Source organism: Aethalodelphis obliquidens, unplaced genomic scaffold (assembly GCF_003676395.1).
Source record: "Aethalodelphis obliquidens isolate GAN/ISIS:26980383/991018 unplaced genomic scaffold, ASM367639v1 scaffold8, whole genome shotgun sequence".
Lineage (NCBI taxonomy): Eukaryota > Metazoa > Chordata > Mammalia > Artiodactyla > Delphinidae > Aethalodelphis > Aethalodelphis obliquidens.
Genome location: NW_020837952.1, coordinates 49,194,782 through 49,210,645, shown reverse-complemented (window position 1 = coordinate 49,210,645; position 15,864 = coordinate 49,194,782). Strand labels below are relative to the sequence as shown.

At 42.3% G+C, this 15,864-nt stretch overlaps 1 protein-coding gene and 1 non-coding gene across 2 annotated transcripts in view; both read right to left on the bottom strand.

Moving 5' to 3' along the window:
- Positions 1 to 15,864, bottom strand: part of RFX4 (regulatory factor X4) — a 164,964-nt gene that overhangs the window by 105,696 nt on the left and 43,404 nt on the right. The window contains exon 3 of the mRNA XM_027107437.1: positions 2,062 to 2,122. Coding sequence (XP_026963238.1) covers positions 2,062 to 2,122 — 61 coding nt within the window. The remainder of the gene's footprint in view (positions 1 to 2,061; positions 2,123 to 15,864) is intronic.
- LOC113621406 (small nucleolar RNA SNORA2/SNORA34 family) lies at positions 2,471 to 2,607 on the bottom strand. Its single transcript, XR_003433187.1, has one exon. It is a non-coding gene; the product is annotated as a small nucleolar RNA SNORA2/SNORA34 family (small nucleolar RNA).

Here is a 15,864-nt window from a genome sequence, read left to right as displayed (position 1 = left end):
GGAAACCCTATTCTGGGATGTCCTTGTGGGACTCAGAAGGAAGAGGTCTGCTGAGCAATCCATGGCTAAGATTTACCTAGTACCCACCCTACACCAGACACTGTTCAAGCACTCTGTATATACGAACTCACTTCCTCTTTGTGACTACCCCAGAAGGCAGTGGTCCCCAACCTTTTTGGCACCAGGGACCCGTTTCATGGAAGACAATTTTTGCATGGACGGGCGGGCGGCAGGGGGATGGTTCAGGCGGTAACGCGAGCAATGGGAGCGGCACAAAAAGCTTCACCTGCCGCTCACCTCCTGCTTGGCGGCCCGGTTCCTAACAGGCTGCAGACCAGTACCGGTCCACGGCCCGGGTGTTGGGGACCCCTGATATAAGGTAAATACTACTGCCATCTCTATTTTACAGGTAGACTGAGGCACAGAGAGGTGAAGGACCTTGCCCAAGGTCACACAGCTAGAAAAGCAGAGCTGGGAGTTAATTCCTGGCAGTGTGATTTAAGAGATTACTCTATCTACAGCCTTGCTGTTGCCAGGCAAATGTCAGAGAATCACAGAAAAACAGACATGAACAAGGTGATTTTCTTCTAGTCCCTTTCAAATTTTTTATTCTGAAATGTATGACATGTTCAGGTTATTAAAGCAAGAGTGTCTGTTGATTCCTAGCATTTCTAGAAACTCTCACCCCCAAACTCTTTTATGTTGATGCCTCATTCAATGCGCTAGCATTATGAGAATCTGTGTGACCATAATTTGGGGGTAAGGAGTGCAGGGAGAGATTTGACCGGGGAAGTAAAGTAGAATTTTAAATAAAGCAAAAAGCAGCAAATGCAATGAGAAAAAGAATGTAGGGACAAACTGATGGAAACAAGCCAAAAGGCTGGAAATGGAGCTCTTGAACACAACCTCTGCTATCCTTGTAGCAAAACAAGTTGACTACTGAGACTCTTGTTAGAGAAGATTGAGTTACATTTGTGAATGCTTTCTCCCAATGTTGTTTTCCTCTCACCTGTGGGTGGATTAGTCAGAAGAATCTAATATGATTTGCTCATTAAAGCCAATCTGCTTCCTCTTCTGATCTAGTCTCTCTTCTCCATCCTTCCTGATTTTTCTCTTCCTTTCTTCAAAAGCATAGGCTTTGCAATTAAAGTGACCCAGCCAGGTTCCTGCCTCTGCCACTTCATGGCTATGTGTATATTCAGGCAAATGATTTAACTGTCTAAGCTTTATTTTCCTCATCTGTAAAATGGGCATAACAATACCAACTTCACAGAATTGTGAGAATGAAATGAGGCATGTATACAAAGTGCCTAGCATGCAGGCTGGCACACAGTAGATTCATTCCTTTCCCCTCCCCACTTCTCTCTCCTTCCCCTTTGTTCCTTACTTCCTTCAGCTTTGCTGGGCTGAACTAGAGTGGTAATAGCCCTTAACTGACAAGTTCTTCTGAGAGGTGAGTCTCAGGTATAGAATAGCTTTGGTGTTCAAAGCTACAACATAATTTCTAAGTAAAACTCTTAGAGGAGAATTTACCTGTAAATACCAAACATGGGTGCAAACACTTAAACAACATCATTAACTATAACATCAAGTCCAGGAATTCCAAATATTAAAGGGAGAGCCACTCAAGTAGATAATTTGTATTAATGTTAAAATAAATGTAGTATAGTTGCAATAAATTATTAATTTATTAAGAGTTCATTGGTAGGGGTGAACAGACCTATGTTTCTATAATTGGCTGCAACATTATTTATTAAAATAATAGACTCTATTAAAATCAATTAATAACATCCATGTAGAATCCAGTCCTTGCCAGTGTTTTGATGATGGAAAAAAAATCTATTCCCAAATAAAATAAATATGAAAATTCAAATCTCCTGTCTATATCTAAGTTGAGTATTTTATGCATAATTACAAATTAAACTGATTGCATATGGACTATTGGATGTCAAGTTATTATGACAATGTCAAAATACCCAAGTAATATGCTGTCCTGTCTGTAGGAAGACATAGTTATATGAGCTTCCCATCAAGAGAGAACTTGCTCAGAATGGAACTTACCATTGCAGAGTAGCAGGAGTGGAGTGGGGCTTGGATGCTCTATTATTTTCTTTTTCCTCATCTGTTAAATGAAAGAAAAAGGAGTGAACTTCAGTAAGAAAACATACAAGGCCTTTCAGCTCTCCCAAGTCTCAAAAGACTACGTTGCCCTCAAAGGTTGATGCTTTGAAAGCAATGATATTTTGGCTTTTCTAACATGTTAGATTTATCACACTTAAATAAAAAAAAAAGGAGAAACTGACTTTTACGGAAAACTCTTATATCAATTTGTATTTTTATTTGACATAATACGTTACAGTTTGAAGAGCTATCTCTCTTCATCACTGAACAATATGACTGCACTCCCCCAACATGCTATGTTCGCAACTGAAGCTGGACATTTGATACGATGATTTTTTTTTTTTTTTCCAGATGTTTCTTTCTAATGAATTGACCATTACATTTCCAAAGTTCTGAAACGGCCAACAGACCATAGAAAGAGATTTCTTTAGGCTCCTGCTTGAAACCAACAGCTTCAGCAAACTGCTGGCCTTGATTCAGGGCCAAGATACGATGATTTTGACCCTAAGAACACACTGACTTCGCCACTATTTGTTTCTTGTAACTCCAATGGAACAGACAGTTAGTGTAGGGAACGGAGAGTGTAAGTGTTCAGAAGAATCAGGTTAGCAATACAATAGAACAGGGGTTGGCAAACTTTTCCTGTAAAGAGCCAGTTAGTAAATATTTTAGGATTTGGGAGCCAAGAGGCAAAATCAAAAATATTATGTAATATTTATATAACAAGAGAGAAAACAAATTCCATTTCCATATTGACAAAATTCAAAATATAATACTAGTTGATTATAATTTTTGTAATACAGGTCTATTAATTAAAAATGAAATTAATTTGGGGGAGCGGGTAACATTTTTCTTAACTGGGGTTCAAAGCTCACATTCCCTTTCATCCAACAGATTACAAATATCCATCTACAAAATCATTCTTAGTTTACAGCCCTACGAAAATAGGTGTCAGGCCAGGTTTGGTCTGTGGGGTTCTAGTTTGCAGACCTCTGCAACACAGCAATCTGAACAACAGATCAATCTTTGCATACTTAAGAAGAACTGCTCACAGTTTTATCATGAATTAACTGAGAAATAGATTTAATTAGTTGCATTCAATTCTTAATGAAGATTATTGATAGAAATAATCAACATAAAATTAAATTTCTAGGGAATTCCCTGATGGTCCAGTGGTTAGGACTCCATGCTTACACTTCAAGGACGCAGGTTTGATTCCTGGTAGGGGAACTAAGATCCTACAAGCTGCATGGCGCAGCAAAAAAATAATAATAAATTAAAAAATAGTAAAATTTCTTGACCCACAAATCTGACCCAAGAAAACTGGTACAAATTACAGTCTCAAAAGAAAATAATGTCAAAACCTACAAATATAATCAACAAAATTTAATAAGAACAGGTAAAACAGTCAACGAAATAAATCTGTGGTATAAGATTTATATGGGAAAGAATCTGTACTTGTGAAAATAATTTAAGTAAAACTAAAATGAAAGTGGAAGAAAGTAAAATATACTGCCAATGAAGTAGCTTAATAAAGTTGCCCTCAGAAAATATTTTCTTGATGAAAGCTTATCTGTATTGGTATAAGTCTGATTACAATGTCTGCTCATAAAAACTGTGAAGATATTGCTGTTGCTCATTCAACAACTGTACAGACTCACCTTCTTCCTTATTAATAGAATCCCAATTTAAAGGGGACCATGTGTTCAGGGAGGGTTATCCCCTCTCAAATCCTAGAGAGATGACTGTTGATTAATTTAAATCTATCACGATAATTTTATGTCATCTAGCCCCTGATGGATTAGGTGGGGCATGTGACATGGTGATGTGGCCTATCAGATTAAGAAGGAGCCCTCTGGGTGCTTCTGGGAAAGTTATTTTTCTGTAACAAAAAGGAATGGGGGCCTTGATGTCGAATTTCTGGCCTCCAAAACTGAAGGAAGGGAGGGAGGGAGGGAGGGAGGGAGGGAGGAAGGGAGGAAGGAAGGAAGGAAGGAAGGAAGGAAGGAAGGAAGGAAGGAGCAGGGAGGAGGGGAAGAAACAGAAGAGACACACTGGTCTGGTCTGCTTTTGAACACAGCTGTGAGTAGATAATTGGAGTGAAGCAGCAAACTTTCAACTGGGAAAAGAGCAGCCTGAGGACAAAGTCAATGCCAAGCAAGGCAGAGAGAAAAAGGGGGAAAACCTGGGGATTCTGAATGTCATGATGTGCCTCTGATTAACCAACCCTAAAAACTGCTGCCTCTTTATGAGATAATACAATTTTCTGAGTTAATAAATCCTCTTTTCATTGGGTATTCACTTCCTTGCCTCCAAAACCATGTTAACTGGTACAACACTAAAACTAAATGTTCTCAGGGACAAAATGTCCCAATACATCATTGGGCTCAACACCTGTTCATGCTGCTTTGTCAACCTGGAGTTACTTCTAAATGTTTGTCATCCTTTCCAGTTTAGAATATACAACACCACCTCTTCGAAGCCTCCAAGTCAGGAATCATTAATCCTAACTCTGTTCTTCTGTACCCCATTACTTGTCTTTCAGTCGAATGGTTTAGCCATCTGGATCATTATTTCTATGCATATTCATATCCATCTCTTTGACTTGCATATCCTACTTAAGAAGATCCTACTTAAGAAGGCAAGGAGGCCTGTTTTCAAACTATATTACAAAGCTAGTAATCAAGAGTAAAATACTGGCATAAAAACAGACACATAGATCAATGGAACAAAATAGAGAGCCCAGAAATAAACCCCCACACACAGTCAACTAATTTATAACATAGGAGCCAAGAATATGCAATGGGGAAAGGACAGTCTCTTCAATAAATGGTGTTGGGAAAACTGGACAGCAACTTGCAAAACAATTAAGTTGGACCACTATCTTACACCATACACAAAAATTAACTGAAAACCAATTAAAGACTTGAATGTAAAACCTGAAACCATAAAAGTCCTAGAAGAAAACATAGGCAGTAAGCTCCTTGACATTCATCTTGGTGATGACTTTTTGAATTTGATACCAAAAGCAAAGGCAACAAAAGCAAAAAATAAACATGTGGGATTACATCAAACTTAAAATCTTCTGCACAGCAAAGGAAATCAGCGACAACAACAAAAAGGCAACCTACTGAATGGGAGAAAATATTCGCAAATCATGTATCTGATAAGGGGTTAATATTCAAAATATATAAAGAACTCATACAACTCAATAGCAAACCCCCTGCCCCCGCCAAATAATCCAATTGAAAAATGCACAGAAGATCTGAATAGACATTTTTCCAAAGAAGTTATACAGATGGCCAATAGGTACATGAAAAGATGCTCAACATTACTAATCATCAGGGAAATGCAAATCAAAACCACAATGAGATATCACCTCACACTTTTTAGAATGGCTATTATCAAAAAGACAAGAAATAAGTGCTGGTGAGGATGAGGAGAAAAGAGAACCCTCACGCACTATCGGTGGGAACGTAAATTGGTGCAGCCACTATGGAAAACAGCATGGAGGTTCATCAAAAAATTCAAAATAGGGCTTCCCTGGTGGCGCAGTGCTTGAGAGTCCGCCTGTCAATGCAGGGGACATGGGTTCGTTCCCCGGCCTGGGAGGATCCCAAATGCCGCGGAGTGGCTGAGCCCGTGAGCCATGGCCACTGAGCCTGCGTGTCCGGAGCCTGTGCTCCGCAACGGGAGAGGCCACAACAGTGAGAGACCCATGTACAGCAAAAAAAAAAAAAAAAAAAAAAAAAATTCAAAATAGAGGGGCTTCCCTGGTGGCGCAGTGGTTGAGAGTCCGCCTGTCGATGCAGGGGACACGGGTTCGTGCCCCGGTCCGGGAAGATCCCACATGCCGCGGAGCAGCTGGGCCCGTGAGCCATGGCCGCTGAGCCTGCGCGTCTGGAGCCTGTGCTCTGCAATGGGAGAGGCCACAATAGTGAGAGGCCCGCGTACCGCAAATAAAAAAAAAAAAAATTCAAAATAGAACTATTACATGATCTAGCAATTCCACTTCTGGGTATTTATTTGAAGAAAATGAAAACACTAATAAGAAAAGATATCTTCATCCCATGTTCACTGTAGCACTATTTACAATAGCCAAGATATGGAAACAACCTAAGCATCCAATGACAGATGAATAGATAAAGAAAATATTTTATATATATATATGAATATTATTCAGCCATAAAAAAGAATGAAATCTTGCCATTTGCAACAATAATGATGGATATTCAGGGCATTATGCTAAGTGAAATTAAGTAAGAGAAATACAAATACCATATGATTTCATTTACATGTGGAACAAAAAAAAAGTTCATAGATAAAAAGAACAGATACAGACTGGTGGTTGCCAGGGGGTGGGGAAGTGGGGGGTGAAACAGATGAAGGGAGTCAAAAGGTATATACTTCCAATTATAAAATAAGTAAGTCACGGGAATGCTGTAGACAGCATGGTGACTAGTTAACAACACTGAACCGCATATTTGGAAGTTGCTAAGAGAGTAGATCTTACAAGTTCTCATCACCAGAAAAAAAATTCTGTATGTGTGGTGATGGATGTTAACTAGACTACTGTGGTGATCATTTTGCTATACGTACAAATATCAAATTATTATGTTGTATACCTGAAACTAATATAGTGTCTTGTATGCCAATTATATCTCAACTTAAAAAAAAAGAAGAAAGCAGGGATGGTATCTTAGTCATCTTTGTGTTCCCTCCAGCCAATGCCTTCCATTCACACTTAATTAAATAGCTGAGTCTGCCTTCCACAACTGTCTTCAACAATCTTAAAAATAAAAGCACGAAAAGGAGCATGAGTTCCATAAGAATGTAGGTAGACAGACACAGAGAACAATACTCAACCTCAGCTTTCACCAAGAAATAAAAAGTAGATAATAATGAGGTACAACTTTATACCTCTGAGAACAACAAAAATTTTAAATAATCATCTCCAGTGCTGGTGTGTAAATGGAAAAACTGGCATTCTCTCATTTCTCTGAAGGTAGTGTTAACTGCTACAGTGGTTTGGTAAGTAATTTGGCAATGATACTGAGAGCTATCTACAATATCCAGTCACTTGGCCTAACAAGCCCAACTCCTAGGAATTACACTAAGTAAATAATTGAAAGGCTATGTTAAAAAACAAGATCAATTGCATTTTTTTAAACAAGGAAAAACACATAAACAACCTAAATATATCTCTTTCCAGCTTATGCTGGCCCATAATTTATATTTTTGTCGTCCCCCCCCCAGAATTGGCAGGTTATTTTTTTTCTCTGCTTTTTCAAATTTCAACACATCAGTCAACGTGGGCTACATGTCAGAAGATCTATATTCTAAAATCAATTTAAAACCTTACTGGCCATGACTGAGAAAACCCCTCAACGTCTGAGCTTCATTTTTCTTCACTTGTAAAACTGGTCATTTTAAAGGGCTATTGAAGGGATCATATTAATTAATTCAACAAAAATTCATTGAATACCTAATGTATGCCAGCTAGACACTGAGAATAAAGAAATTAAGCTCTTGTCCTTTAGTCTGGTTGGGGAAGGAGAAAGACAAACAGTAGAGAGAGAGGCCAAGTTCAGTAAGAAGTGATAAATGCTGTCCTGTGGGTAGGCAAGGAGGATCCTGCCAACCCAGACTGCATGAAAAAGCAGCGCCTGTCAAGACAGGCTTCCGAGAAGAAGCCACAAGTAAGATGAGCCCTGAGTGGGCCAGAGATGGGAACCAGGTGTCAAGGATGGTGGGATGAAGTCAGGGGTAGGGTGGAGAAGGTGGGGGACAGATAAAGCCATGGGGACCTGAAAGATCAGGCAGCCTTCCCAGAAGCAAGGTGGCTGCAGCAGGGGTCCTGGTCAAGCGGTGGAGTGGAGTAAGGGCACTGAAGCGGTGCTGTGTGACATCTAGTAATCCCGTTCAATCTTTAAGACAGTCTCTGGTCTCTAAACTGACAGTAATAATAATGCCTACCTGGAAAGATATTCGGGAGGATTGAGTGAAATGAACTTAAGAGCTAAGAGCTGGAAAACATCAGTGCAGGAGCTGCATGGCAAAGGCTGCCCTGGGCTGCTCTGGCTGGGAGGCCTTGGAGCGACTCTGTTCAGCTGGGATCTACTGTGGGAAGCAGGCAAGGGAGGCCGCCTCTCTGCTCGGGAAGGTTTACAGGGGCAAACACAACGGCATCGACAGGGACTCTGCAAGGCAAACACACAGCAGGGGACATCAGGGCTCCAAACAGGAGGTGGCATTTGAGCTGGCCTTGAAGAGATGGTCAGAATTTAAAAGACAACCTTGTTTACTGTTTGCAAAGATAATACATGTTCATTTGCTTTTTAATTTGGAAAATATTTTTTTCAAGTTTTATTGGAGTATAATTGCTTTACAGTGTTGTGTTAGTTTCTGCTATACAGCAAAGTGAATCAGCTATACGTACACATACATCCCCTCTTTTTTCGATGTACTTCCCACTTAGGTCACCACAGAGCATTGAGTAGAGTTCCTGTGCTATACAGTAGGTTCTCATTATCTATTTATACATAGTAGTATACATAGGGAAAATAGAAATCTCTGGAAATACAAGCCCCTCTCAATAGAACAAACTATTGTCAACTCTTTATCCTATTTACCTCCAGCCTTTTTTTCAATGTTCTCTTTCACAACCAAGCACGCACACACACACACCCCTAACTTAAAATAAGTGAGGGTCACATAGCACATCCTGGCTTGTAACCTGTTTTACTCAGTCACCTTTACAAGGACAGGTCAGACTTTGAGAGAAGGATGCTGAGGGCAGGGGTACTCCAGGGGGAGCAAGCAGCATGAGAAAACTCCTAGCGGAGGGAAAAGGCAAATGGTCCGTTGCCTGGAGCCAGAAAAGTTCCCCCTTCTGGGATTCCACCACAGTGTCTCCCATTCAGGGGATACCCGTCTCTACTGTGCCAGATTTTTTTTTCCCAACGAAACTTTGTTAGGGCCCATTTCTGATACCAACCGCTGGTAAGAGAACTAGCTTTGAGGGCAGGCCAACCTGGCTTTGAATTCCAGCTTTGCCCCTAACTCTGTGGGGGCCTAAGCAGTCACTTGACACATCCAAGTTGGAGGGCCCTCACCTAAAACATGAGAATCATAACTTATGTTACAAGGATGGTTTGAAGATTAAATATCATAAAATATGTTAAAAACTAGATACATTTAAAAAGAATACCAGAACAATACTAATAGCCTTCACTGGCCAAGTACTTAAGCCAGGCACTGTGCATCACTTTTCATATGCCATCTCATTTTATTCCTCCCAACAGTGCTATTAATTAGTTTTATTTTCATTTCATTTCATTTCATTTGGCTGCGCTGGGTCTTTGTTGCTGTGCATGGGCTTTCTCTAGTTGCGGTGAGCAGGGGCTACTCTTCATTGTGGTGCGTGGTCTTCTCATTGTGGTGGCTTCTCTTGCGAAGCACGGGCTCTAGGCATGTGGGCTTCAGTAGCTGTGGCGCACGGGCTTAGTTGCTCTGCAGCATGTGGGATCTTCCCGGACCAGGGCTCGAACCCGTGTCCCCTGCATTGGCAGGCAGATTCTTAACCACTGAGCCACCAGGGAAGTCTCCTATATCCCTATTTTATAAGTAAGGAAATCGAGCTTTGCGTGAGGCTAAAAAATCTGCAGGAAGCCATGCGGCCCGTGAGTGGAGGCTGGACCTCACTCAGTGATGGGCATGTGGCAGCTACTGATAGTATTTAGATAAGAACTGGTCTACCCGGAGCCAACAGGGACCCTCCACTCAGTTATCAAACAGGCGCCTCCCACCTCTGCAGGCCCCTTTCCCTCCAGACACTGGTGACTTCATTCCCAGCCTTTTTTCCCCAAAGAGGCTGTGTGTCACACCCAGACCTGACCCTCCTGTCTGATGGCTCTCCATCCTAATTCACCAGAAGTGCTGGTAACTCATGCACTCATTCATCAAATATTTATTGAGTGTCTAGTATGTTCCAGCCCTATGCCAGGGGCTAACAGGGGAGAAAAAGCAGACATGGTCTCTGCTCTCTTGAGCTCAAATTGTCAGCAAATAAAATGCAAGTCCTGGGCAAGAGCTGAGAAGGGCAGGCCCAAGATGCTATGGCAGCACCAAGTGTGGGGTACGAGTCCAGGCTTGGGATGTGAAGGAGAGGCAGAAGCCAGCTAGACAAAGAGGACAGGAGGGCACGTGTTAGGAAGATGGAAATAGACATGGTTGACAGAGACTTTAGGAATTGCCCTTCCCAAATGCCTCTTCATTTTAACAGGCGGAAATGCCTCAAACCAAACAAGAATCATCCTGTAAGGCCGAATTCCAGGCTGACAAGACTCCTGGAGCCATTCACGGCACACACTGAGCCATCCATCCTCCAGGCCCACCCTGCTTGTCCTACCAAAGCCGGAGAGCAGCATCTGTTTAAAATTCCTCCCACCGAGATGCTGCCCAGTGCCTGGACTTCTCCCTGACACTCTGTTCCCTCCCACTTTTCAATTATGATTCCTAATACGTCCCCGCCCAGGGAATCCTGGTCCAATTCCCAGTGGTGAGCATCTCTACTCCCTTTCCTGGATCTGTTTCCTAATATTAACTTTGGGGCCACATTTCCAGGCTCAAATCCTGGATCCTTCACTTGCTGGCTGTGTGACCTCAAACAAACTGTTGGTGCCTTAGTTCACTTATTTGTAAAATAGGGGTAATAATAGTACCAAGCCCTAATCGTGAGGGTTAACTAAACCACTCCTGGCACAAGGCATGTGCTATCTAAGTGTTCGCGATTACAATAACAGTCATCATTCCTCCAGAGAGGTCGTGTACCTGGATCCCTGTCCTGCCCGTAGGCCTGGGTTTGTCAAGTCCTGCACCTGGGCCAGAGTTAGCCACTCCTCTCCTGTGCTCCCACAGCACCTTGGCTGGTCCCTGGCGAAGCCCTCGTCACAGCGTGTGGTCGCTATGTGCTGACTGGTGCATCTGCCTTGCTGGTTTGTAAGCTCTGTAGGGCATAGACCACATTTGCCATTGTGTCTCCAGCACCCACACATGAAAGTATTTGTGGAATGAATGAATGGCTAAGATAAAACCACAGTCAAATGCTGAGCCTACCCATCTGATTGCAGTAAGCATATAAAATAACAACACTATCAGGGAACGTTCATTGGGGTCTTATAATGTGCTAGGCACTGGGCAAAGCTCTTCACATTACTGCATTTAATTTTCATAGCTTCCTGAGACAGTGAATAATTTAATGCATGTGAAACATCAAATATGGTGCTTGATATATACTTAGTGCTTAATCAATGTTAGGTTTAATTATGAGTATTATCCCCTTTCATAGAGGAAGAAACTGAGGCTCAGAGAAGGGAAGCAATTTGTCTGAGGTCACACAGTTTAGCAATGGAGCCAGGAAAGGGACCCAGGCTAGTTGACATCTCAACCTCCCTGAATCCAAACACTTACGAGCCTCATTCTCTCTTTAAACCTGTGGCACTGAGCTAGAGATTTTTAGGGAACTATCTACCTAATCATTTATTTTCTGCCTCTATGCTGATTGAATTCGTGATATTTGGTAACCTATTCTAGAATACTTCCTGCCTAGAGCCAATGTGGCAGAGTTTAACATTGACGGAGAACATTTCTAAATTAATTACTTCTTTTCAAATCCCAAGAACGGTTCAAATTTATGTGAATCTCAAGTTTCACTTCAAAGTTCTAATTCTATTTCCTTTCATTATCCTAATCAAGGCTGCACCTGGCCAGACCTCACCTGTTGGGAACACGGGGCTGCCAAACATTTCATTTCCCCTTATCTACCTCCTTTCCAGCCCCTGCAAAGAGCATCAGCTGATGCTCAGGGTGCCTGGACTAGGCCTTTGGCAGTGTGCATCAGCCCCTGGCAGCAAACCCTTCTCTCCGTGGGAACAGGGCTAAGTCCCAAACAAAACTGTGATGTTGGCAGCATTGCTCTGAGGGGGCCCACACCTGCTTCCTTTCACCTCCTCTGGGTGAATTCCTTCATAATTTTGGAGTAGGAAGGGGCCTTTCTAACTTTGATACAAAACCCAAAGCCATACAAGAAAATATTGAGAAATTTTACTACATAAAAAAATCTAAAGCTTCTATGTGGGGGAAAAAAACACACTGTAAGTACAAATAAAATGACCCGCTTGGGAAAACTGCAACCACAGACAATGGTCTCACCTCCCCGCTGTAGAAACAGCTACAATAAAACCACAAGGAAAAAGACCAAGATACACAGTTGGTGGAAAAAATGCAAATGTTCCTGAAATGTGAAAAGACAATCTCAATCAATGAAAATGAAAGCTACACTACAATACCATTTCTCACGTATCGGATTGGCAAAAATCCAAACCACAACGACACAACTCTGCCCTGAAGTTTTCTGCCATAGGGAAACAGGTGGAGTGCAACATGGTGCCTCCCCACATGGAAAGACATTTCACAGAATCTACTGAAATCCTATATGCCCTTTATCCAGCAGTCCCATGTCTGCGAACAGATCCTGCCGCTACTCCCGGAAACATGGGAAACAACCGCACACGAGGTTATTCACTGCAACTTGGCTGTAACAGCAAAAGTGTTGGAAACAGCCCAGCGCTCATCTAGTTAACTAAATTACAATACATGCTCACAGTGGAATACTACACAGCTGTGAAAAAAGAAGATTAAAAGCAAGAAAAGAATGAGAATGCTCTCTCTGTTCTTACTCATATGGAACACGCCAGGGTTTATTATTAAGTGAAAAAAGCAAGTCACAGAAAAATGCATATAGGGTGCTACTTTTTTTGTGTAAGAAAGTGGCAGAAAAAGAACATATATTTGAATTTTTATTTGCATAAAAAAGTCAAATGCTGGAAGAATACACAATAAACATTGGAAATACTCAAAGAATGCATAAAAAACAAATAAAAATGCTTCCCACTAGGGAGCTCAGGAGGGATGACAGGGCAAGGACAGAGCAAGACTTCTCAGTGAGTACCTTTACAGCATTTTGATTTTTGGACTGTATGAACGTATTATCCATTCAAAAATACTCTAATTTTGAACAAATTAAAAGACTCTATTAAGGAGGGAACGTCAGAAGGAAGAACCTCTTCAAATGGTTAAATGGTCCTGGAGTGCCAAAAACTGAAAGTGAATTACAACTATTACTTGTAATCTAGCGTGGCTTTATAGTATTTTGCTTTGCTAACATCCATTACTTAATAAACACTCACTGAGCACCTACTATGTACCAGGCCTTCCATATTAAGTGCTGGCAAGACACAGTCAATCAGACAGGCTCCCTTCCCCTCAGGGATTGAGGGCCCGTGGAGGGAGGGAGGGGAGGTGCAGAAGGGCCCTGGCAGTGTGCTCCACACACAGAGGAGGGAGCCTAATTCTCCTCAAGGAGGGGACAGATAGATACTCAGGGAGCAGGAAGGGCAGCCCGTGATAGATATGGAGGCTGAGAAAGGGGAAGAGTCGGTGGGTTGTCTTAAATCATAACCTAACCACTGGGCCTCCTGAGCTCTCCAGCACTGTTTTACCTCAGTTCCCAGCCACGACTAAAACTGCAGCGTTCACCCCACGAGGACAATTCAGCTTTTAAAAGCCATCATGGGAGGACTCTCTGTGAACTTCCCCACCCCAGACTTCCCACTCTAAGGCACTGCCCTTGCTCTAGGAGCTGTCTGAGAACCTTTCTGCTGTTGGCGGGGATGGAGGCTTTTGTCCACAACTTGACGGGACTATGGATGAGTTTAACCACATTTCTCTGGAACCCCTTCTTATGGAGTTATAAGATCCCAAACTGGAATAATAACCTGACATGCTCAGTGGAGTGAGAGAGATATGTGACTTTCACATATATCGCCCTGAAATGTGATGAGATTTTAATATGTTAATGATGAGTCACATTAGGTTGTGACTCACTGTGACCCCAGTTCTATGCCACCGTGCTGATGAATTCCAACTTTTCCTGTCCCTGTGTTATAAATATCCTCTGTCACCACCAGTCTATCAGTAAGTGCCACGATGAGCTGGTGAAGGGTTGGGGACAATAAAGGAAGCAGGGACATTCCAGTGGGGCAGGCAGGCAGTTGTTAGGAGCTGTCAAAGAACAGAGGGAACGGGACTCAGTATGGACTGTCACTCACTCTCTCTCTCTCTCTCTCTCTCTCTCACACACACACACACACACACACACACACACACACACGGAGCCTGATAACTCTTGACGATAAAGGGAAAACTCTGGACTCCTGCCTAGGATGTAAGATAGAGGCTGAAGTCATTTGATTTAGATATTGAGGAAACGATGACCTGAAGACTAGCGGGCTTGGGCTTACATTTAATTTGTTCTGTTTCCCAAGGAGGGAAACAGGAATCCCAAGGAATCCCACGGGGTTCCTGCTCTTTGGACCCATCCTATCACCCCAGTATCTCCAATTCTCTCCATCCCACTGATACCATGCTGGTCTACAGCCTCATCTCCTCACCTGGACCAGGTGGAAGCCCCTTAAGTGCCTTCATGGCTTTAACCCACCTGCAGAGAACCTCCACACTAGCCTTCTGAAAACTCCACTTTGACCTGTCACTCTTCCACCCAACTCCTTGAGTGGCACCTTAACTATCAAACTCCAAACCACTTGTGGGAATCCAAATCCCTCAACAATATGGCCCAAACTCCCCTTCTCAGCCCTGTTTCCCATGATTCTTCAATCTCTCTGCTCCAGACAATGTAGAAAACTCTCCAAGCTCAAAACCTGCCTTGTGGCCTTTTGCCTCCCAGCCCTTTACTTAAAGGAACCACATGGATCCTATGAGGCCCAATGCAAATGCCACCTTCTCTGAGATGCCTTCCCTGGTCACCTTCCAACCTTGTGACTGCTCCCAAACTTTAGCAAGCAATCTGATCACATGGGAGTTTGTTCAATGCAGAGTGTGCCTCAGTGGGTCTGCAGTGGGCCCAAGATTCTGCATGTCTAACAAGGTTCCAGTGAGGTCGTGCTGGAGTCCAGGAACATACCTGGTATGGCAAGCTAGAACACCTTGCATAATTCAAGTTGAATTTATCACATACAATCTTGCATTATTAATACTCAAGCATGTGCCTTAGCTTCCCTTCTGGAATGAAAATTCTTTGAGAGCAGGGACCCACAGAAGAGAGAGTTTATACAGTAGACAGAGAACCAGCTATAAAATCAGACAGCTCTAAGTTTGACTCTTTACCACTTACTTGCTAGGCTATAAGTTATATAACCTCTGATTCTCAGTTTCCTCATCTGTAAAATGGAGATTAAAAAAAACCTTCCTCCCAGAGTATTAGAGGAAAGAGTGGCTGTGCTTATGCCTAGCACGCTGCCTGACGCTGAATATATTTTAATTTTGGCTCCCTGCTCTTTCCTTGCATGTATAACTTTGGGCTTTCCACAGAGTCTTATATGCAGTAAGTGCGCAGGGAATCTTCTGGGCCCAATTTCTGCAGAAACTTCTGTTCCAACCTGTACAATTCTTGTCAATCCACACTGCTAAGCTTTCCTCTCTAGACAGAATGCTCTAACCAGTCATGAACCTGATAATATTTTACAGTCACAGTCTCCCTATTTGTTGGTAGGCATCCCATATGTTTCTAAACATAAAGACCTGCTGACATCTGCCAGGGATAAACTGCAACTTATTCAGGTTGGGAATGAAAATTTATTTGACCCTAACTATGGTAAATAACCC